The 25,324-nt window shown below is 35.8% G+C and overlaps 1 protein-coding gene across 2 annotated transcripts; it reads right to left on the reverse strand.

The window, feature by feature from the left end:
• Nucleotides 13,598-23,008, reverse strand: LOC109223372 (STE20/SPS1-related proline-alanine-rich protein kinase). 2 transcript variants are annotated; one of them, XM_019387654.1, is made up of 21 exons: nucleotides 22,593-23,008; nucleotides 22,207-22,485; nucleotides 21,473-21,727; nucleotides 20,930-21,054; nucleotides 20,660-20,704; nucleotides 19,536-19,617; nucleotides 19,380-19,448; nucleotides 19,137-19,307; nucleotides 18,952-19,017; nucleotides 18,011-18,079; nucleotides 17,591-17,734; nucleotides 17,455-17,513; nucleotides 17,137-17,316; nucleotides 15,396-15,496; nucleotides 15,157-15,251; nucleotides 14,866-14,907; nucleotides 14,495-14,617; nucleotides 14,362-14,410; nucleotides 14,225-14,274; nucleotides 14,050-14,111; nucleotides 13,598-13,964 (listed from the first exon to the last, which is right to left on the reverse strand). In XM_019387654.1, exons 2-21 carry the CDS (start codon nucleotides 22,363-22,365, stop codon nucleotides 13,901-13,903), a joined length of 2,010 nt encoding a protein of 669 aa, XP_019243199.1. In that variant the 5' UTR covers nucleotides 22,366-22,485; nucleotides 22,593-23,008; the 3' UTR covers nucleotides 13,598-13,900. The 2 variants fall into 2 exon arrangements, with proteins under 2 accessions (XP_019243199.1, XP_019243198.1); XM_019387653.1 differs by having other exon boundaries at nucleotides 15,396-15,502.

The following is a 25,324-nucleotide window of genomic DNA, read 5'->3' on the forward strand; positions in this document are numbered from 1 at the left end:
CTGTGTGTCGCAATGGTTCTCCTGGAGTGAGTTAAGTGAAAAATTTTTATATGATGAAGTGTTAATCTATGGGTGGTTCCGGAGTTATGATGGAAATCGTGTTCTATCGTATATTGGCGTGTTGGGTGCAGTGAGTGGTATGGAATTTGAAGTGAGGATCAAGGTTACAGTTCGGTGTTGACGAGAATGTCATGAGCTCGGATGAGCAGGAAAGTAGTTTCGATGTTTAAAGTAAGTTGGTATTGTTTTCAGCGTCACCTGAGATCGGTGTTTGTGAAAAAGGCTTTGCATCCTGGTTAAGGATTTCTGTCGCTCCTTAGCGTTAGTACGGTCGGTGGTCTGGATGTACAGACCTGTCATCAGTCACGGGAAGGTTGTATAAGTGTGGCATGTAGTCACTTGATTGGTTGAAGAGTTAAACCAAGTAGGAAGATTGTGGTGATATTGCTAATTTGAGAATGGATGCCTGGAGGGCACTCGATTTATTGGGTAGTGGACCGTGGAGGACTACTCCGGTTATGATGGTGTGTGTCATGAGGAAACGGGAAGTAATTATGGACCTTTGAAGGGTCATTAGCCTAGTTCAGTGCGATCAGAACCAGCTTGAGGTCTGTGGATGAATTTAAATGTGGATATGGCTCTATATCAGGTCAGACGTGTTCATTTCGGTAATGCACTCCTTATGGAGGAGTGGTCATGGTGTTATTTCGTCGTCAGATATTTCATGTAGTGACACATTGCGTCGTGTGAGTTGTGAGACTACTTGGGAAATTGCTTATATGTTGAGGTTCTGCGTAGAGATGATGTTATATGAGCGAAATGGCTCTTGAGATTCAAATCGTATATCGCACCTCAGTTGTGCTTGAGTTTTGTAGCCTATGGCACTATATGTCTTCCCAGGGATGGTATGATGAACTTAGCGTACTTGTGACAGATATTCAGTATTTTGTTATAATGAGCAATTTAGCTTGATGTATATCTCCTTATGTGAATTCTATGAGTGGATCGGGTGGCACGCCGCTATGGGTATGTTATTTGGATCGGGTTGCACGCCGCAACAGTGGGATGTTGAGTACAGTTCCCCGTATCTGTTTTTATGTGTTTTGTTTCCTCTTTTCCTGAGAGGAACTTATATTAGTTGTGTGCCCACGTCGCATGCATGATTCGCGAGCGGGATGTCTGTTCAAATATGTTGACCGCGTCGCATGAATGATTCGCGAGCGGGGTAATTGGATTTCCTTTTCGGAGTTCATTTTCCTAATGTATCGCGTTCGAATTGGTAGCCTATTGGCACATTGTGGCATCATATGAGACTTTTGGTCGTATCCGGGGTGGCTTATTGCCTGAGCGGTTCGTACTGGGTGAGACGAGATCATTGGATTTAGGATCAGTGCAACCTGATTACATGAAGTATATTAAGGAGCAAATACCATTATTTGGTTCAGAATGAGGTGATGGTTCTTGTCAGGAGTATAGGCCTGATGAATTGTGGGTTCGACAGTTGGTTATGAATTTCTACACACCTTTTCCGTCTTGGCGGTATTGTAAGAATCAGAGCAAGACCTATATAGGTCATGAGGTGCAATGGGGGCATCAGATTCGTGGAATTTCGATTTGTTCGATCAGAGAATGCTATTGTGGTCCTGTGAGTAAAGTGGCGCAAGGTGTGAATTTAGCTAAGGTATGCGGTTGTGTTTTGATGTTGTGTGTAGTTATTGATACGGTGAGCGTATGTTAGAACAGGCCTGGCAGAGAATTTCGGATGTTGAAACTGGGCTCCAAGGCTTATTTGCCTAAATGAAAGAGGTTATCTTTAGATTTGATCGAGCTGATGTGCCCAACTGAGTTGTGGTAGCACGGGTAGGTGCACGAGGTATTAAGCATTGATTCCAGACAACCCCAGCACAATTTCTAGCACGTTCAAGGACGAACGTATATTTAAGTGGGAGAGGATGTAACGAACCGACCGATCGTTTTGAGCCCTAGCGCGCCGTTCAGCAGTTCGAGGCCATGAGCAGCTTCAATTCAGGCATTATGACTTGTACGCGTGGTCGAATTAAATTTCGGGAAGTTCAGAGTTGACTTGGAGAGGAAATTCTCATTTCAGAAGCTTTAAGTTGAAAGAATTAGCTAAGATCGGATTTTTGAGTAAACGACCTCGGAATCAGGATTCGAAGGTTCCAGCAGGTTCGTAGAATGATTTCGCACTTGGGCGTATATCCGGGTCGGATTTTTGGATGACCCGGGAGCGTTTTGGCGCCTATTGTGGAAGTTAGCATTTTTGAAGAAATTTTATAAGTTTGTGTTGAAGTACATTTCAGTGTTATCGATGTCCGTTTGGGATTCCAAGTCAGGGAGTAGCTCCGTATGGTGATTCTGGAGTTGGGAGCGCGATCGGAAGTGAATTCGGAGGTCTGTGGGTCATTTTGGAGTCATTTGGCTAAAGATAGAAATTTGAAAGTTTTTGAGAAGTTTGACCGGAAGTGGACTTTTTGATATCGGGGTCGGAATCCGATTCCGGAAGTTGGAGTAGGTCCGTAATGTCAAATATGACTAGCGTACAAAATTTGAAGTCAATCGGACGTGATTTGATAGGTATACACATCGAAAGTAGAAGTTTGTAATCTTAAAGTTCATAAAGCTTGGATTGGAGGTCGATTCGTGGTTTTAGCGTTGTTTGATACGATTTGAGGCCTCGAGCAAGTCCGTAATGTGTTTTGAGACCGGTTGGTACGATTGGATGGGGTCCCGGGGGCCTCGGGTGGATTCCGGATGGTCAACAGATCGAAAATGAAATTTTGAGAAGTGTTGAAGCTGCTGCTTCTGTCATAACCGCACCTGCGGTTGGTGGACCGCAGGTGCGAGACCGCAAATGCGGTCCTACCATCGCAGAAGCGGCCCAGGGCAGGCCAGGCCAGCAACCGCAGAAGCGGCTACGCAGATGCGGCCTCGAGACCGCAGAAGCGGTCCCAGCTCTTTTGGCCCATTTCGCAGATGCGGTCCATTTCTCGCAGATACGGTCCCCTGACCGCAGATGCGGAAATGCTGGAGGCAGTGAGGTTCTTTTAAATCGGGGTTGGGTTCATTTCAACCCCATTTTCTTCCATTGGAGTTGATTTGCAGCAACTTTGAGGTGCCATTTTCACCACCAACCATGAGGTAAGTAATTTATGTTAGTTTTGAGTTAAATGCATGATTATATACGGATTCGGGCATGGAAATTTGTAGAAAACTTGGGGTTTGAGGGAAAACCTAGAAAATTGATATTCTTGGAATTTGACCACGATTTTGGGTGTGGAATTAAGAGAAAATCATATATTTGAGTTCATGGAGTCATGTGTAAGCTTAATCTTCAAAAAAATTTGGAATCCGGGCACGTGGGCCCGAGGGCATTTTTGTCAACCTTTCAATCGGGGTTAGGAATTGTTATAAATTGGATTAATATGAGTAGTTTATCGTATATTAATGAATTTTCATAATCATTGGCTAGTTTTGGGAGTATTAGCATCGATTCAAGTCTTCGGAAGGGCGTGGAATGCCGGTTATGGATCTTCGGAGCAAGGTGAGTCTCCTTTCTAACCTTGTGAGAGGGAATTGTCCCCATAGGTGAATTAATTGGTTATGTTCTCCTATATTTGGGGGCTACGTACGCACGAGGTGACGAGGGTCCGTGCGTAGCTACTATTATGTTATTGTCCGGGTAGTCTAGGACCCAAAAGCATGTTGTACTTGGAATACTTGTATTGTTATTGACAGTATGAATTGCTGAAATCCTATCGAATTGGTAAATAAATTTCTAAAAAGGGTTAAACCTCATTTTCTCAAAAATTGTTAAAAGAGAATTTGGCTTTTATTTGGATAAATGTTCCCCGATAAACTCTTAATTTGCTGTTTGAGCATGTATTTCTGTGTGTACCTGCGTCGTATGTATGGTACGCGAGCAGGGTAATTGTTTATTTAATTTTGACCGCGTCGCATGGGTGATTCGCGAGCGGGGTAATAGATGCATCTATGGTTCGTGCCGCTCGACCCACGGCAGTGCACAATTTTCATTTATGTTGGATCGGGCCGTACGACCTCGGCATGAGTTGCGCATGCTTGTATTGCTTGCCTTGAGATTTATTGATATTGCCATCTGCTCTCCCCGACTTGAGATAATTGTTAATTAATGGATTATGAATCCGGAGGCTTTTTATAAAAAGGAAATTTTACCTGTTTAGTAATTCATTTGAATCTACTGTTGTCCTTAATAAACTCGTGAGTCATCGCTTTAATAATATTATTATTTGACCATTAGTAAGTGTCGAAGTTGCCATCTCGTCTCTACTTCTTCGAGATTGGGCGGGATACTTACTGACTACACGTTGTTTTTGTACTCATGCTACACTTCTGTGCATTTTTGTTGCACAGGCACATGCATCTCTAGTGGCCTAGTGGGCATAGCAGCAAGGTTGACATGGAGACTAGGTGAGCTGTATTTCCTCGAGGCGACCCGCAGCTAGTGTAGTCTCTCTCAGGATTCTATTTATTTTCTGTCCAATTGTATTCCGGACAGCTGTTGTACTTTATTCGATTTTTCTTAGAAATTTGCTCATGCACTTGTGACATCGGGTTCTGGGGATATCTACGGGTTTATTTAGAAATATTAAGAAGTTGTTAACTGTTTCATTCTTATTTCAGTGGAATTTGTTATGTATTGCTTAAACGTATAAAAGAAGTGGTTTCGGAAATATTTAAAACGAGAATTTAATCAAGTATTTTTGGTTGGTTTGCCTGACAGCGGTGTCGGGCGCCATCACAACCCTTAGTGAATTTTTGGGTCGTGACAAGCTTAGTAGTTTCTCATTTGAAGTATAACTTACATATTAAGGCAAAATCTATCAATAGACAAACCAAGTACTGTCATAAATATTTTTATACATATTATAACATAAATACAAACAAAATAAAAATTAATAAGTTAGTCAAGAAGTCTTCTTAATGTTCAACACTCTCCGTGAGCCCTCACTTGGCTCGATGAGGAAGTTTTTAATTTATATCAACTCATTTTTGTTTATGGCTTTTGTTCTTGCTCAGAAGACCCTGAGCAATCTTTACCCATGGTACAAATCTAGGCGTTCAAATCTTTCTTGAATAGTCATGCCTCACTTCTATCACATACTTTATGTTAACTACCACGATATCGTAGGGAGAGAATTTATATTTATTATTTTAGAAAAAGCTCCACCAACGTGTTTACTCTTTCAACTTGATTACAATCTATCAATTTATCCACAAAAAGTTAGTCCTTTCATCTTTGTGCATGAGCAATTAAAATACAGAAAGTAATGATATTAATCTCAGAATAAAAATCTTGAATATATTGACTGACTTGAGATTTTTTGTTCATATAGTCCAGGCACACATTTTCATCATTGCACACCTAAGAATTTAGTATGCATCAGAAATAAAATTCAGCAAGTAGAGAATTGAATGATCTTTTGTAAGAGTTGGTGAAATATGGTTCTTTTATATAAGTCAATATTAACTTTTCTTATTAGTTGCAACAATTCACCTCAAAGAGAGAATCATATTCATCCATGTCCATAGGAAGTACCAGAAATGTGATTTCCTCCATGCTTTTGCCACATGAACTTTCAGAAATATTCCTTATAATTGTCACCATTGTAACTGTCAACTGTCTACTTTGCCAAATTGTATGCCCTTTACAGAAATTTTCTTAAAATTTTTGGAAATATATTTCAATTGAATGAAAAAAAATGACAGAAAAATATCCTATGTGATATCTTACTTAGAAAGATATATCCAAGTTGATGAGTCTTATGTTTTGAGCACATACATTTGACATATTATTTGAATCTATAATCCTTATTCAATATATTAAGAACATATTTTCTTCCCCACTAATTATTCTCTTCTTTAACTATTAGTAACTACTCAATATATTTTTACTGGTAATTTATCCATCTTTTTTATGATTCGGACTGCAAATTAGAATTATATTACGTGCCAAAGAAAAGAACATAAAATTAAAGTATGTCAATGCTTGTTCTTTCACTTACATCTGAAATGAATTAAAAAGTAATATTATAAAACAGTTGCTCGAAATTAAGAGGTTAATTCTAGTCATGTAGATTTGCTTGAGGCAACAGATTCTTTTCTAGTATAGTAGTAAAGAATTTTAAGCATGAATGCAAACACGACATAATAGAATCCTTCTTTAAAAGCATTCCTGAAGTAGCTTGTGCTGTGACCGGGCAACTATATCTTGTTTTTTAAAAAAAAAAAAAAAAAAAAGGGAATTTATACGTAATACAACTTATTTAGTACTTAATTAAATAAGTTACAACTACTTCTAGAAAATTATATAAAATACAATTTGTTTTAATCTACAACTTTTCACTTCCTTAAAATCTCTCCCTTGAGATTCTCTTACCTAAAACTATCCTAATATATATCTCTTGACATTCTCTTTCACCTAAAATGTATTTATCCATAATAATTTTCTTCCAATTTCTCCATTAAAAATCCTTATGTCCCTAACCTCTTTCCTCCCTTTTACGACGTATATCATATATCAGCCCCACCCTTCTCCCCCCCTACCCCCCCCCCCCCCTTACTACAAAATTCTTATACCCTTCTTCATACTCCATTATAGTATATTTTTTATCACCCAATTTGGCTTCTCTGTACAATTAGTAATAATATATAGTAGTATATTATATATTATACTCATGATATTATATACTTATATATGTATATNATTCTTTAACAACTAGCTTGACAAGTAACTAAATGGCTGTAACTAAATTAATAAGGTTGTAAACAATTATGGGACAAAGCTAAGGCAATGATTTCCCCTATTGATGGAATCCCTCCTGTTTATGCTCATACAAATTTACCCACTCATCTCTATCAATCTTGAACGTTAATCTTACCGCAAATCTCTCCCGAGTAATCACAGTAATCTACTATTGCACTCTCCCGAAATACACTAACTTGCTTTATTTAACACAATTCAATTTAGATTGCACCCAAGACTTCGTTATTCCTAATCCCGCCTTTAAACCCGCAATTATAGATTCCTCTAATAATCTAGGAGTGGTGTTGTTCAACAATACCCTAAATATGCACTCTTTTCCAAGTTATGCACACTAAATAGGTACAGCTAATTGAGGATCCTGTCAATTAACTACAACGAACACGAAGTTGAACAAATAAAGATTAAACTAGCAATTTGTATTCACATAAACAAGAAGTTCATCACCCAATAGGTTCCATCAAAGCCTTAGACAAGGAATTTAGCTACTCATAGATATGGGAGAATAAACTACGCTTGAATTCATCATAAAAATCAAACGAAAGGAAGAAAGATGTTTAGAGTACTTGCTCCCAATTGTTTTCCTTGCTAAGAAACCTAAAAAATCAATACATGCCTCTCTTGGGCGAAGTCTAATGTTTTAAATAGGGTTTAGGTCTAAAAATCTCGTGTTTTACACTTAAGTCCCTGAAGTTTACTATGCCCACCGCGGTTCTACCGCGGTCGCGGTAGAACCGCGGCCAAACGCCCTCGCGGAATCTTCAACTTTCAGAAACTGCCTTCCACCGCGGTTTCACCGCGGTCGCGGTAGAACCGCGGTGGAACTTGTACCCGGAAATTTTGGCCTGTTTTGAATGGGATACTTGGGAAATTCAACAATTGGCCTTTTTTCATCAATAGTTGACTCCAAAACCGCTCCTTAGCCTTCCTTACACCTATATCACCTGCAAATCATGAAAAGCACTAATAAGAGCATTTTGTTGTCATTTTTCCACATTAAAAGTTCACAAGAAGGTGATTATTTGGTGCGTGATTATAGTCAAATTCACCTATTATCACAATTCAATCGAGAATGTAGCGTCGGGATTAAAACGATCTGGTACTTCCCACTGACGGACAACCCGAACTTTCATCTTCCATTGCATCTTTGAAATTGTTACATCCTTGATGAAATCAATGTGAGTAGACATTTTTTGCATAAGCCGTATTTTTTCTTGAAATCTTGATAGCAGTAGGAAGATTAGAATTGAAGTACGTGTATCAGTGGAAGAAATATAAAGCTGCAGTTGTAAGCGGTTATTACCGAGTATGATTTGAATCGTGAGTATCAATCGTGGTTTAGATAGTTGAGGAGACTGATTTTGCAGAGAGTGGATTTCAATAGTGAGTGTCAATCGTGGTTTAGATAGTTGAGGAGATTCTGACTATCATGATTTTTCAGAGATAATTTAGGGCAAGTGGAAGGTAAAAGGTTTTTAAATAACATTGTGGATTAAAAGGTTTAATTTAAGAAAAAATAAAAAGTACTGAAATTTCGCCACAATGTTATACGGCAGTTTGCTCCCATACAAAGTTAAATTGTAGCTCCTATTTTTTTGGGGAATTGTAATAATGTGCCAAGTGGCTTATTATGATGACGCCACTTGGCGGTTGCTTCTTCCTCTCTTTTTAATTATAGATAGAAGATAGATGTATTTATCCATAATAATTTTCTCCCAATTTCTCCATTAAAAATCCTTATGTCCCTAACCTCTTTCCTCCCTTTTACGACGTATATAATATAACAGCCCCACTCCTCCCTCTACCCCCCCCCCCCCTCCCTACTACAAAATTCTTATACCCTTCTTCATACTCCATTATAGTATATTTTTTATCACCCAATTTGGCTTCTCTGTACAATTAGTAATAATATATAGTAGTATATTATATATTATAATCATGATATTATATACTTATATATGTATATATAGTATATCATAAATTAAAGGTAGAATGTAGTAAAATTATTCTATGTTGGATTTTAAAAGTATTTTAATTAATATTTGTATATTGTATAATTACTATGATATATATCTATTACAGATTGTATATTATGTATTTATATAAAGTATAATTGTTAAACCTAAGATGATTTTCTCTAATTAAAATGATGTTGATGGTGATGAATTGACTTTCCTATAGTAGGAAAATATTCCTACGATAAGTATATCAAAGTGGGAATTGAAATTGAAAGAACAAAAGAATCCCAAAAATGTAGAACCTAGTTAAATGAAGGATGCAACATATTTATTTGGAGGATGCTTCCTGGTAATGAGATAATATTATTATGGTAACCTAGAGCATTTATAGTAATAATCTTTAATTAACAAAAAAGAGAATTTTAAGGGACTAATTATGGATATGTTTCAAAATTAGATTCCTTTTTTATAGGTAGTTTGCCGTATTTTAGGGTATATGTTTTATATATTTATGTTGTAGAATATGTTATTATTTTAATTATTGTAAATTCTGGAACTTTTTATGAATTCATACATAAACATGAAAATTTCCCCATTATTATCTATCAAACTGCTTAATGGGCCAGAAAAGGTGTCCAAAGTGACATCAAACTTTACAAGCATAACCACGCTGCAAGTAAATAATAGGAAAATTTACTTGCCATACCTAAATCTAAGAGCTATTAATGAATAATAATTATCTTTTAATTTAATTATTTTTCATAGCTATAATAAATTTTTAATTTACCCATTATAGCTATACTAAATACACGGAGTTATTCCATTGTATAATCTTTTCTCTCTTCTCCCTTAACTCTCTCATTTTTCCTCTCTCCCTCTGCAGCAGAGAAGTCACCGCCGGCGTCTTCTCCGGCGGAGCTCTACGGAGCCATCTAAACAGCCGCCTCTTTCTCTCTTCCCCACACATCACCACCCTCCGCCGTATACCCCCTTCACCGCGAATCACCGTTAAATACCATCGCCACCCACCGTCAGATCCAGATCTGAAATCACGAAGATACGATCAATTTATTACCAGCAGCGAAAACAATGGAGGAGGAAGATCGGAGGCGTCATCGGATCTGGATCTAATGGAGATGCCGGAATTCATGGCTTCTACTCCTTCTTTGTATCTCACACTTGAGTGTATTCGTCTGACTTGAGACTTATTCCTCCACCACTACTTTTCACGCCGGAAAAAGAAGTGGCATCTTTCTTCTCCACTACCTTTCACGTCGGAAAATCGTTGTATAAACACAGTGTATTTTGTATTTTCGTCAGAGATCTAAAGTGTATTTTGGATTTTTGTTGGAGATTCGACGAGGTTTGATTGTATTTTTTATTTTTAAATACGATGTATTTTGTATTAATTTGACTGTATTCTTTATTTTTAGTTAAATACAATTTATTTTTAAAAGGATTTGAAAGTATTTGATACAACTTCTAAAAATTCACTGAGAAATGGAAAGAAATTAAGCTCGCCTAAAGAACAAATGAGAAAATTGATCTTGAATAGCTTGCTTATATTAGAACTCAACTGAACTGTAAAGAACAGAGACAGGGAAAGAGATAGAGGATCTTATTATTCCAAATTTTTTGATACCTTACATATGAGGGAAAACACAACTATATAGCGGGGAGGTGACTTTTGGAATCAGCTTCCCTAGCCACTTACGCGCATGTGCGTCTCACGTGCAACTTAACCAACCTAACAACCTTTAACAATTCAAATGAAATTGGTTCATTTAATCCGGTACAATTGATTTATTGACAGAAATAAACAAAAATAGAAAGATTACTCATTGTGATTGTATCAATTACCCTCCCCTTCAGATAATCCTTGTCCTCAAGGATTGAAGAGTGGGAACTTGTGCTTAAGTTCATGGTATTCCTCCCATGTACTGTCCTCGGGTGTAGCATTGAACCACTTGACCAAAACCTGAGCAACAACCTTCCCATGCTTCTAAATCATTCTCCTATCTAAAATGGCTTCTGGATCCAGCAGAACATGGCCAGCCTCTGAGTGCATTACTAGTAGGGTGACTGATGCAGAATGAGATCCTATCTTCCTTTTCAGCTGTGAAATATGAAAGGTTGGGTAGATTCTGGTGCCAGCAGGTAGGTCTAAAGTGTATTCCATTGATCCAACCTTTGCTATGATTTGGAAAGGGACAAAGAATTTAGATAAAAGCTTCTGAAAGGCACGTTGCTTAAGAGATAGTTGCATGTATGGTTGTAGTTTGACATACACCCAATCCCCCATGGCATTACTCCTGTCAGTTTTGTGTTTATTAGCTTGTACCTTCATCCTATTTTGAGCTTTCTCCAGTTGAAACTTGAGGATTCTCAATGTAGCTTCCCTGGTTGCAGGAGGTTGAATACCTCTCAATAAGACCTTATGTCCCATGATGCTGAACTCCATCTTGAGTTTCTTAAAGTTCCACATGATGTCACCCAAGGTTATCATCATTACATTCACAGAACCATGCTACAGCCTCCAATTGGTAGAACTAATATGTCAGAATAAAAAAATACCTTGCATGTTCCACACTAGTTTCTTGCATATATAGTAGACTAGTTTCTTGCATATATAGTTGTTCTGTACCTTTTTTCCATCAGCAAAAGAAAAAGCAAAAAGGGAGATAACTGTCAAAATACATCCTAATTTCTTGGCAGTGTTTAGGTCCAAGAAATTATGAATACTACCAATATTGATTAAAACTTGTACAGCTTTTCCCTTGACTGTTACAGTTACCTCATGGTTCTAAAATCATGCAGTCAATTCATGGGACTGAGATATGAGGCAGGATAGATCCCTCAGCATCAGTCTCCAACCCTTGGCCTATCATGGTTAACAGCTCGGCAGGATCCAACATTACTTCCTCTTCTAGTTCAACTTCTTCATTACCCTCCTCCATTTCCATAGAAAATAATTGTCTCATGTTCTTACACACATGTCCAAAGCTATATTTCTCATCACAATTGTAACATAGACCTTTGCTCCTCCTTTCTTCCATTTCAGTTGGGGTCAACTTCTTAGCATTTCTGTAGGTGGGTTTTGCAGTTGCAACAGGAAGATTTTGGGGTCTACTGAGTGGTTGGTTTTAATTTAGAAGGGATTGGGGTTGAAAGTTGTGGAAAAATGGGGTTAACAAAAGAAAATCTTAGGGTGATTTTGGTTGAAGAAGGAAATGAGGTGGTCATGAAAACTTATTTCTACACTACTAGGGCCTGCTCCTGAATCTTGGCCAAACTAATTGCCTTAGCCAAGGTTCTTGGTGCTAACATTTTGACATGCAAATCAATTTATGGTTTCAATCCTCTAACAAAACAACTAACAACGTACCTTTTCGATAGCTCTACTCTAGTAAGCAATTAATCAAATAGATCAACATAGTCTTGCACAGAATTTACCTGTCTCAAATCCTTGAAATCTCCCATAGGATCATCAAACAATCCAGATCCAAACCTTGCATACAGGCATGCTATATACTCACCCCAACGAGGCCACTCTCTAGTCACCATGTGTTTCATAAAGGACTGGTGCCATTGCAATGCTTTTCCTTCCAACTTGCACGAAGCCAATTTCACCTTGGAGTCCTCTGGAGTGCCATCCACAGCAAAGAACATTTCACATTTGTACAGCCAATCCTTCAATCCCAAACCATCAAATTTGGGGAACTCCACGTGATAATCGCGAGTTGGCAACTGGTAACCCCTAGGTCTTGTAGCTATCACTTCTGGATCTTCATTCTCTGCAGGAAGGTCAGGTTGAGAATTTTCAGTGGTGGTCAAATTGGTCAATAACAACTTCCTGATTTCCTCCCTAGCTTGGGCCACCTTGAGATCCATAGCACTTCTTAGCTCAGAAACAGAATTAGTAACTGCATCCATCGAACCCTTGAGATGTCAACTTCCTTACGAAGCTCTTGCATACGAGTATTGTGATCACCCATCTCCACAGATACAAGGAACGAGGGTCTGATACAACTTCTAATTTAACTGAGAAATGGAAAGAAATTAAGCTCGCCAAAAAGAACTTGAACAGCTTGCTTGATATTAGAACTCGACTGAGCACTAAAGAACAGAGATAGAGAAAGAGAGAGAGAGGATCTTACTATTTCAAATTTTCCGAAACCTCACAAATGAGGGAAAACACAGCTATATAGCCGGGAGGTGGGAGAGTTAGTTATAACTAACTTTTGGGCTCAGCTTCCCTAGCCACATACGCGCACGTATGTCTCACGTGGAAGTTAACTAACCTAACAACCTTTAACAATTCAAATGAAATTGGTTCCTTTAATCCGGTATTGATTTATTGATAGAAATGAACAAAAAAAGATTACTCATTGTGATCGTATCAGTATTCTTCATTTTTTTTAGTGTAAATACAATGGTATTTTGTATTTCGCCAAAGATCCGACCGGGTTTGATTGTATTCTTCCTTTTTTAATATAGTGTATTTTGTATTTCGCCGGAGATTTGATTGGACTTGACTGGATTCTTCATTTCGTCATTTTTTCTAGTGTAAATACATTTAAATACAGTCGAATATGTTCAACCTAGTCACATTAAATAATGTTGGATACAACTGAACAGTGTATTCAAATACGCGCGGAAAAAATAAATAAATAAAAAGCTGAACAGTGTATTCAAATACACTCAAATACAGTGAGTTGTCCAAAACTAGCTACGAAGCGTAAATACATAAAATGTAGCTACAAATTGTTAAAAGCTCCTAGTCTTTTCCGAAAGTTATGAGGACCAATTTCTGCATGTATTCAATCAAATAGGAAAGTTGATAATATCAAGGACTACGTTTTCAAAAATTTAGGGTAATATACAAGAATCAGTCTAGTAAATGCAGGCATAAGCAGAGAATAATAAAACCAGCATATCACCGCCTACTGGAAACAAACTGTACAAATCAAAACTAAAAACCTGCTACTAATCATTTCTCCGTTACAGTTTCAGCTACTCCATGTCTAAATATTCCTTTTTTAACTTTAATGTACGCCACTTGAACACTACGACTGTATTCGAACTATAAAGATTACAATATGTCCCCTATGCAATCCATATTTCAAGAGTTATTTTGAGCGTTTTCTGCTTTGTATTTTTGAAGCTCTTCTTGAGCACGTATCAGCCTACATATCAAGGAAATAAAAGTTTCAATGTCAGCAGATATAATCTTCAATATAGACATATGGCACTATTGGACAATGATGATACCTCCCCTGCAACTCAGTGATTTCACTAATTAATTCCTTTTCTTTGTCATGAGCAACCTCCAGCTACAAGAAACAGAGGAAGGACATATACTTTATAGTGATACCGAAAAAGATGCAAAAGTCGCTTAAATGGTTCCGATTGCAAAATGTTGGAAAGATGAATGCGAAACTCGTACCAGCGATTTCTCCACTCCAGACGAATTTGATAGCATGCATCCAGCATCCACTGCAAGGTTGGCCAGAAAAGATAAAGTGAGACCAACACCAAAGGGATGGGATTGTATAAAATTCAATATGAATTGATTGTTCATACCTGTAGAGTCTCCAAGGGCCACTTGCCTCATCAGTCTAAGAATACTCTCCTATTGAGGAGGAAAAAACGAAAAGAACCATTGGATAAACAAAAACTGAAATATAATGCGTCATAATTGTAGATCCGTTCTTACCCTTTGAATAATATTTGCCTCTAAAATACTCTGCAACGCTGGAAAATGGGCTGGGGTAAGTAGATTTGATGGTGTAGCATCAGGTGGTAATGGTAGAGTAGCAGCCAGATTTTGCGGAATCACCTACATGATCCATCGCATTTTGTTTAAGAAGTTGTAATAGAAATTGTTATTAAAAAGGAGACAAAGATGAAGAGATAAAACTGTTACATAGCCATGCAATATCTACTTAGTCGATGTTAAGGGTACAAATATAAGCTAAACGTTATCGGAAGAAAATAAAGAATTAGCTTACAAGCTAAGCATTTAGTGAGCAAAAGAAATATGTTCAGCCATTAGAAAAGGTATTTAAAAAAATGAGGGAAACCAACCAGCATGCTCTGACTCTTTTGTAGCATTGGAGATGCACCTACCTGTAGGAAGAAATTATATCTTGTGAGGCAGGTATATATATATATATTAACTGTATTGCAATTCAAAAAGCTAGTTGTGGTTGGTTATATGAATCTTTGTATCTATTAGACTACTTTTACGTTGGCCATCAACTTACCATAACTGACCTCCTTTATCTGGGCCTAGGAATGGCTGTGCTTTGCAAAGCTAACATAGGTGGAGTATCTTAATGATATTGCAAGAATGAAAACTAAAAGGTATACATTCACCTTTTCCAAGTCTATATTCTCGGAGGTAACTTTGAAACGTCCTCTCTGCTGAACAACATGACCCTTAGTCTTCTCATCAAAATCTTCACTGCTAGCTGCTAAATACAGTCTTGATTTAGCAAGAAAATTTTAAACCAAAAGAAAACAGAATATGCTAAAATACTATTTCTTAAAGAAAATAAATCTACTGAAAGGTATTTGTTAAGATCAAAAAGCCATGTAATATCACAATAACTTGCCTGGGGTTCTAGAATGTTTACTGATTACTTCAGCTGGCACATCATCTGCTGTTTGAAGAACAGAAGCCCCATTGCAACTGGATGCATTTTGGAATTGACTTCTATCACTTAATCACAAAGAGAAAAAAGCAATTTTAGGGACTTGGAAAAAAAACATGGCACTACTTAGAATAGTGGATTCTACAAGCTAGCTAAGCATGTTGACTAATTAAAAGTAAAAGGAAATCAGAAGTCAATTTAAGCAATTTAGATACTGATACACATTTCACAATGCACAAGCAAAACAAGATTAAGAAACAAAAATTGAAAAATTAAAGAAAATGGTGAGGGTTTCACTAGAATTCCATTCTTTTATATAGTTGATTCCCTGAAATTTTATGAATTAATAAAGAACAAGCTTTAATCAAATGAATCAAACCAGAAGGCAGACCATGCTCCAGTTTAACAAGAAAGAGCAAATTTCAATGTAAAAAAAATCTTTGATTAGGTTCCTCTTTCCTCGTGCAGTTTACCTAGCTGGGCTCGCCTTTTGCCTTTTAGAAATACTTGGCAGAAACTTCTGCTTCGTTATTCAACTGATATTATTCATAGTTGTTTCTCACCCTCAACAAATAATTCCACATACTAACATCTTCCTAATACAAGCTTGATGATGTCAAAGGTCCATCGACGCCCAAAAGTAACAGCAAAAGAGTTGGACGAATAAGGGCCCAAATGGGATATCAAATGTTCCAAAATGAAGAGAGCTTCCAAATGAGGGAGGAAGCTAGGGGTGGGCGTTCGGGCAGTTCGGATTGGATATGAGAATTTCAGTTTTCGGATTGAAGAAATGACAATCCAAATCCAATCCAAATAAGTTCGGATTGGATCGGATTTTTTAAGTTCATTTTCGGATTAATCAGTTTGGATATTATGGATTTTCGGTTTTGAGCGTATAAGTTGAGATGTTTCTACTTTTTACAAAAATGAATATCCAAATGAAGTACACATGTTAAATTGCCTAAAAAGTTACTCATTCTTGCCGCAATCATCCAAATAAAGTATTCAAGTAATGAAATTATTATTAAAAAATACAACATAGACATCAATACGGTCGATAAGAAGTAGCAATAGTAAAATCATGTCCAAATTGAAAGTATTCTGGCACTAACTTAGTAATTAATATATTGAATATATGAGATAATATCTAATGGGTAGTATATTGAACTTATTAATATTCACATATGGATAATTGACTAAATATAAAGTATAAAAATTTCGGATTTTCGAATATCCAAAAATCCGAAGTACCAAATCCAATATCCAAAAATTTTAAAAATTAAATCCAGAATCCAATCCGTAATCCGAAAATCCAAACCAAAAATCCAAAAAGTTCAGATTTCGGTATGGATTTCGGATTTGCCCAAACTATACCCACCCCTAGAGGAAGCATTTTGGAAACTCACATTTCATTTCCTTTTAATCAAAGGATGAAGTTAATTATCACTTCCATCCACTAGAATAAAATCAAGCAGAGTACTATCTCCGTAGCAAAACTAATTGATTTGCTAACAGCATAAATCCAAGTTAAAGTATTTGCTTGGAGCAAGAAAGGCTAGATTTAACAAGTCAAAGAAAATGCTAAAACATATTGTGCACTAATGTTTCATGAGGCTAAAAGTCAAATGTAATTCAAACAGCAGCCATATAAGTATATAGAAATACCTCAAAAATGTCTAAGATTGAGCAAGTTATGCCATACCTCTGGCCAGAATTTACGGGCATGCCCTCGAACAATTTGGCATCAGCCACTTGTTCACCTTTTCCCACCAAATTCATTTCCATGCGATTCTCATAACATGGCGAAGAATTCTGTGAAATGTGAGGTTCATGAACTGAACTAGCAATGCTTAAATCATCATCAGATTTCTCGCACTTAGTTCTGAAAAGTTAAAAAATAAAAATAAAAGGAATGTTTAGCTACTGATCCTAGCAAACGTAACAATGTGCTCTTATTTAGCATAGCGAAAACATGATACAAGAGTAACGGTGAAACTCTAACACAGCATGGATGACATACATGCTATAAGCCACATTCTGGTTGGCAGGTGAAGGAGGGGCAGATGGATTGTTACTGTCCTGTTGAGAGATGTATTATATTAGGAAAGACCCCAAATTGCAACATGTCATATAGAATAAAGTAAATAACGACATACAAAATCGGTAGCATCTGAATATTGACTTGAGAAGGAGAACTGATGCTGAAACTTGTGTAGCTGTTTCCCTGGAATGTCAAGCCCAGACAGTGCATTCGAACTCCCACTTTGGTCCTTGTCACCAATAATTTCCTCATCTGGAATCTAAAGGCAACAAGATTTTGAAAAGATAAAAACATAATGCTTGGGAGTTGATTTTGTTTCACTTATTAAGGAGAAATTTCCAATCTGGACAATCTAGACTGACTTCATCCCATAACAAGTTTCACAAGGCGGAAATTTTCATCATTTGAAGAGGTCAACAAAATCGAGCTTGAGAAACTACCCATTAACCAAGAACCTCCATTTATATACATTGAGAAACTAGTACATGAATGAAAACACTGTGGTATGTGTGCATCAGAAAATTTATCTACGTACCAAAGAAGCCTGTGCCTTCAAATCTTCAAGGTTAAAGTTCCAGCTGCTAATTCCCCGTTTGTATTCATTCTGCACATAGTATTGAGTCACAGCAAGATCTAATTTGCAAAGATGAAAAGGGTTTTTAAAATGATGCGCACCAAAATGAAGGTCTGAGAACAGAAAATGAAGCAGAAAAATGAGAGGAAAAAAGTAAGAGAAACATGGCATGGAACAAGTTCTAAAACTTGTATCACTGCTTTAAGCATAATATTCTTGTATGTTGCTTTCCTGCTAGATGAAGAATAATTTCTTTATTTTCTCTTTTAAACTTGGAATAGGTATTCCAAAAAAAAACGAGATTTGCCTCGGGGTTTCCTGATCAAAGTTATCAAACAATCACCTCGGAGTTCAGAAATTTCCGAAAAGTTGACAATCCTAACAAATAAAGGAAGTTTGCTTTCGCAGTCGCACAAATGGAAGATTTCTTAGGATCTAAAAAGTCAATCTTTTGTGACTATGTTGAAAAGGCACTACCTTAATCAAAAAGCACAAGATATTTTCTGGTTAACTAAATAAATTCCCTCCAAAAGTACTGCTTTCTCTGGAACCTGCTAGTAACCTGTTTGTGCCTAAGCTCTTGAAATGACTTTCCTGTGTCCATCTTGTATATCAAACTTAAAAATAAGCAGTGGATATATGACATATCAATTGGCATGAACTGGTGAGCCTAGTCGTATGAATTACTTGCCTCTGTTAAATCCTGTCTCCTTCTTGTTTGTCATATTTATTTTCCATAACTAAGCAATTTCAATAGAAAAACCATTATATTGCCTAATGCACGCTTAACGTAAACATGCAAGGTATTCATTATGTTATATAAGGCAATAAATTAAAAATAATATTGTTATACAGATATCAAATCTCAGTTTTCTCATGAAATTGGTTATGACACAGCAAACCTGTGATATTTCTTCTTTCTGCCCATCTGGTATCTTCTTCTGTGCTAGCATGTCTTCTTCTTTCCTCTACAATTAGGTTAGAAAAAAAAGTCTTTTTAGCATAGAAATGCTGAAGCAATATTATCATCTGGATTATCATGTGGTTCCAAAGAGAGAAAGCGTCAGATTGTGGCACGACAAATCACCTTCAATGCCTTCATGCGATCTCCAAGTGCTGGCAAACCCTCCAACAATGTTCTTGCTATGTAATCATTGGACCTTGCTTGCTTAAAGAAAGGATGCTTCAGCAATTTTTTGGCAGAAGGTCGTTTTGAAGGATCTTTCACCAAGCAACTAGCAATCATTTGCTTAAAAGACTACAAAGGCAACAGAAGTGTAAACAGCGTGCCAATAACATTATCAGTTAATAATCAATGCTATCCGATTACCTTCGAGAACTTCTTATCCCTCTCATAGTCAAGGCCAGGGGGTGCATTTTGCAATGTCATTAGCAAGACCTAATAAGCACAGAATATGTAATGCATTAATAATTCATAATAAGGACTTCAAGAGAAGAAATATATCATGTCACTAACAATATTCACCTTCATCGGAGGATATTTGGAGAAAGGAGCATGTCCGTGAGCAAGCTCCAAAGCGGTTATGCCAAAGGACCAAATATCAGCTCTGTGGGTGAGAAATGAGAATGGATAAGAAGAAGAAAAAATGAAAAAGGGAGACTCCCATCAGATAAAAGTAGGGGTGTCAGTGGTTCGGTTCGGCCGGTTATTTTATAAAATTTGTACCATACCAATTTTTTCGGTTATTCTATTATGTATAACCAAAATTAGACTTTTCGAAACCGTCCCAATCATGCCGGTTTCTCTTCGGTATCGGTACGGTTCGGTAAATATTCGGTAATTTTTTTTTTAAATGTCATGTAAAAATCACTAGTAGAAGTAGAATGCAATAACATTCGTACTTTTATAGGACTTAGCAAAACTCTCTAGACATTTTTACAGTTTAAAAGGTGATAAATTAAAAATATATAAAAAATGACTAGAGTATAGATCCATCAACTATTCTTAATCAGCATAAAAGAAACTAAGCAAATACAATATATATATATATATATATATATATATATATATATATATATATATATCGCATGAGTGGAAAGATATTAACCAAGTTGGGTCTCAAGAATAAAGTCTATAAAAGATTAAATATTCAAAAAGATAAATCTAAATCATATGAAAGGAAACATATTCAATACATTGTAGTTTGCTACTCATAATCACTACAATACCTTGTGTTTTGCTAGTGAATATACTGGAAATAATTTAGTTGCAATAGGAGTAGCATAATAGGTTTGGGAATTAGGATTTTAAGTTTAATTACTTGTTGGCTTGTAACTATTTCATAATTCCAAGGCCCCAGAAAAAATTTAATGCTTTATTATTTTTAAACTTAATATATGAAAATATATTTTTCACATTGTAAATTTATTCGGTACGGTTCGGTATTTTTTCGGTTTATTTTCATAAAATAAAAAAACCTACCCTAATTATCGGTTCGGTTATAAATTTATATAAAAACCTACGGTTTTATTTTTTAAAAAAAAAACTAAAAATCGGTTTGGTACGGTACGGTTCGGTCGATTTAGTCGGTTTTCAAATATCCATTGACACCCCTAGATAAAAGTACACATTCTGCACAGAAACATTACTTGAAATCATAACCATGCAATTGCTCCATGACCTCAGGTGCCATCCTGTAAAAGAAATCTAAATTAAAAAACATTATATGCAATATGAGCGAATCTTCATATTTAACATCTTAGTTTCTAGATGCACACTTTATGCATGCACTTATTGTCACATGTCCATAGTAGTTAGGACCACAATAGATCAAAAGTTCAAAGCTTATCAACCATCAAATAAATCATGAAAACTAAGTAGATAAAACTCTACAAGCATTCTCTTTGGTTAGAGCATACCAACAAGGAGTTCCGACAAATGTGTTCCGCATACGTTGCCTATCACCTGAATCAAATAAATAAGCAGAGACACCAAAATCTCCCAACTTTATTCCACCTCGTGAATCAATGAGAATATTTCCAGCCTGCAATAACCACAGAAGTACGTCATAAACCTAGGCATGGTAATGGAAAAGTTAATGTTACTTAGAAACATTTGGGTGTTCATGCAGCTGATGCCAAATTTGAATAAGATTTGTCCTTTGTCATACTTACATGGGATCTTAAGTGGAACAGGAATGCTATAGTTTCTTGAAAGGAATCCATGTTCAAACTCGAAAGAACAACAAATGACGTTTACTACAACTTTCGAACACATGTATGTATAGATCATGTCTAGTGAAGCAAGTTTCAATTAGAGTGCCAAGACAAACATCCTAATTCCTATTAATATCATTAAATCAAGACTTGTAAAGCTGAAATGTGTATGTACTGTCATCCAACGTAAAAAGATCAGCCAATGCACGGAAATCAGTAATGGGTTTAAGTAACAATTGAACTTACTTTAACATCACGATGGATGAAGCCATGATGATGAAGATATTCCAAACCCTTTAGAACTTCCCGCAATACTGTTGCAATAACAGTCTCTTCAAACCCATCCTGATGAGCAGCCTTTAGAATGTGTAGACAGGAACCTCCAGCCATGTAAGGCATGACAACCCATAGGTTATGATCACTAACAAAGGAGCAGTGTGATTTAAGAACATTGAGATGATCGACTAGGACCATTGTTTGGGCTTCACGTGAGATGTTATTCTGGATATAAATACGAAGAGGAATCAGCAATTTGTTTGATCCTATAACCAGATTATCGTCAAGCAAATTAAACAAAATGCATGAGCACTTAATTACTCCTTTCCCGGAGATATCTAGTTTTATTCTTGCTACAAATAACCTAAGCTTCTATCAGCATTGAGGTATAATTTTAATACACTGCTTAAAACTACTTTCATTTGAGCCATTCATGGACAATTTACCGCAAAACAACCTGTTGAATTGGTTTATAAAAACAGGTATAAGCTAATTGTTATGTCTCAACTCTTTTCACAGAATGCTAGCATGTTGTATGGAGATACTTTAACGCCCATAAAAACTGAAATTAATAGTTAAATCAAAAGCACATAGATACAGGAAGTTGATAACCAATCAATAAACAACATAGCACGTGATATTTTTTTGAATAGGATCTCACAAAGCGTGATTTCATTATAAATAGTTAAATAGAAGAAGTGTACCAAATCGGAATTATCGCGTTCGAAGTCGAGGATTTTGATGGCAACGACCTCATTGAGAGGATTACATAAAGCACGATGAACCGAGGCACTCACTCCCTGCCCTACCTCCTCGTAAAGCGTGTAATGCTCCGGCCCAATCGGATATTTCTTCTTGTCCATTGTCCAAATTCAGAAGAAAAAATATCCCAGAGAACAAAATCCTTCTGACTACTGAACGTCAAATAACACACAAATGCAGCTCGCCGGCGATCTACAGATCCGAATTCTACGCAAATTCCTCTATCACAACCACAAAAAATCAAAATCGTCCAATCAAAATCAGGCGAATTTCAACTTTTATCAACAAACAGAGCCTTTAGAAGAAAAAAATGAGAAAGAAAACTCACGGGTATCAAGTTCAGATCCATGGACTAGAATTAAATAAACATGCGGAAAAAGGCAAAATATTAACCAAAGCAACCGAAATTATGATGTATAAAGAAAAAAAAAAGGGGGAAAATTAAAAAAGGAAACTTTTAAGTATCATATATCTGTATAATGATAAAGCAACGAGAAAAAAGAAAAAGAAAAGAGTGAGAAGAAAGGAAAAGGGAGAGGAAGAGGAGGATTGTCTTCTCCGTTTTCTCGTGAGTGAGAGAAAGCGCGCCTATCGGATCGCCGCTCCAACAGGAAGGAGGAGCTTTTTTGTATTGCATAAATCCCGCCACTTGTTGTGTTAACACTCGACCTTTTCCCGCATGTTGGATATTTTCCCCCTATTCATGTTCCCTGAGGGTACGATTGGGATTTCATATGGTACAACTACCTTAAGCGATTGATAGGGATTTTTTTAGATTATTTCGAATGGATGTCACGTGAGAAGCGCGTGCTTCTCTGTTTAAATATACAGCTCAGTGATGATCGTGTCCAGTACGAGGATTAAATATACAGCTCGGATTGTCTTTTTAACATAACTAGTCTTACGGTACGCGTTTTGTACGTGTTCCTCGTGTAATAGATAAATTACTTTTAAGAAATCACATAAGTAGTATTAAACGATGTGTTTGAGTTGTAAAATTAAAATAAAAAGTATAACATTGTAACTATATGTTCATAGACTCTATTTAACTAGCTCTATAAATGATAAAATCTTGAACACATGAAAGTCATCAGTGTTTTATAGGAATACCTTGTGAAAATTATGGAAACCAAATAATTCCAAAATATACTTTTATCGCGATGATTTGTTAGATAATACAAATTAATTAATTAAATCTTTTGGTCTTTTACAGATATAAGAATGATGGGTTGGCCTATAGCTCCTAAAAAAAAATAAGAGTGACAATATAAATTCTAAAAATATAATGTTGAGTTAATATTTTATAAACATAATGTATAAAAAATATAAGGGGATGTTATTTTGGAATATTTACGAAAAAGAAAAAAAATTAATGGCAACTCATTTGTAATACATGTTATACATTTTTCTCCCGCATTATATTTGGCCTTTAAAATTTTCATACTACACCTAACTTTTAGATGGTCAAAATGAATTAAAATTATAGATAGTTAAAACATGGACTACACTTTTATGATAGAAGTAATGTTTTTTTTAAAATAATTATATAATTTCACGTACATAATATTTCATTTGGGAGAAATGTGCATGGAACTGTTGCTTTATCAAATATATGTGTGCGCGCCTAATTTGCATGCCTACATACAATAAGCAAATATATTATAAATGAATCGTTTGATTTATATAAGGTAAAAATTTAATAAATTTTAAAGTTCTAAATATTAGCACTTCATACCGAATCTAATAAGAAAAGATTTAATAACCAAAATTCTAATTAATTTTGGCCAATAATTGAACGTAGATTTATGACAATAATTCGCATATTCTATTCTTTTTTCCCCTAAATATTAGAAAAAATATAGTTATAGTTGTGTCATAATTAAAGTAAATAATTTATATAAGATAAAATTTTAATTAATTTTAAGTTATTTTCTACAGAACCCAAATACGGAAAGATATAATAAATAAAATTTTATTTGATTTAGAAGTCCTAAATATGAGGAAGATAAATAAATTACTATTTTGTCCAGTATAAAATATATTTTTAAAGGGTAAAAAAGGCAAACGACAATTCGCTAAGGGCTTTCATGCTTTTAATATAGTATGTATAGATATAAATAGATATACATAGATTGCCCAAAAGTCTTCAGATTACAATTCGATCACACGTGAGATTAAGCTGTAATACTACCATATTAATTCGATGGGAATACATCATAATCTTACGGTGAATCCGACATACCGCATTAATTCGTATGCACTCCGATTATTTTGTCGGATACTCTCATTCTTTTTAGATAATTCTTAAGTAATTATTCACGTCGAGATACCAAGACTTACCGGTGAGAAGATATCAACTGAGTATATTGTATTTCTTGGATTCTACTATAGTTCTCTATGGTATTTACTCTTTCTTTGTCCAAAGCTACTTTATTTTTTTTTGATATGTAAATGTAACTATTTTAGAAAAATAATATGTACGAGGAAAGATTACTGGGAGGAATAAATACTACAAGAAGATACCAGGGTGCCAACTTTAAAACGTGGTCTTCATTATTCTTGTAGTTGTTTGATTGGGATCTTTAGAAAATTTTTTACTATCTTATTCAAAAGTGTTTAACAATGGTGCTAAAAAAAGGAACTACTATAAAAGCATAAGTGGATCAATTTTGGTCGGCCAAATGATGCACATGAACAAATCATATTTACTCTATGTGGGACAATGTGATACTACTAACTTATTTTATTCGAGGAAGAATAATTTTTGCATAAGCGGAAAACTTTTCTTTCTTAAATTTTTTTTTTTTTGCAAGTACTCTTCTTCGCAAACACCATTATTCAAGTCTTCAAAGGTCCATCAACTTGTTCATCAAAAAATTGCACGGTGTGGTTCCACGCGGCGCTGGTTTTAGCGAAATATCCTTGTAATTAGTGGTATTTAATAAATGGATTTCACATCCTTTCCTTATGTAGGCATCAACTAAGATGTATAGAATAAACTATCAATCGCGTAGAGAATCAATTGATCAAGACAGCATAACTCAAGTATTTGTAGGTTAC

Source organism: Nicotiana attenuata, chromosome 3 (assembly GCF_001879085.1).
Source record: "Nicotiana attenuata strain UT chromosome 3, NIATTr2, whole genome shotgun sequence".
Lineage (NCBI taxonomy): Eukaryota > Viridiplantae > Streptophyta > Magnoliopsida > Solanales > Solanaceae > Nicotiana > Nicotiana attenuata.

Coding starts and splice junctions, on each gene's coding strand:
- LOC109223372 (XM_019387653.1), bottom strand. CDS start 22,365: ATGGACAAGAAGAAATATCCGATTGGGCCGGAGCATTACACGCTTTAC. Junction 19,018..19,136: donor ATCGCATGAAGGCATTGAAG/GTGATTTGTCGT, acceptor ACCTAATTGTAG/AGGAAAGAAGAAGACATGCT. Junction 14,618..14,865: donor AAAAGAGTCAGAGCATGCTG/GTTGGTTTCCCT, acceptor TGGATCATGTAG/GTGATTCCGCAAAATCTGGC.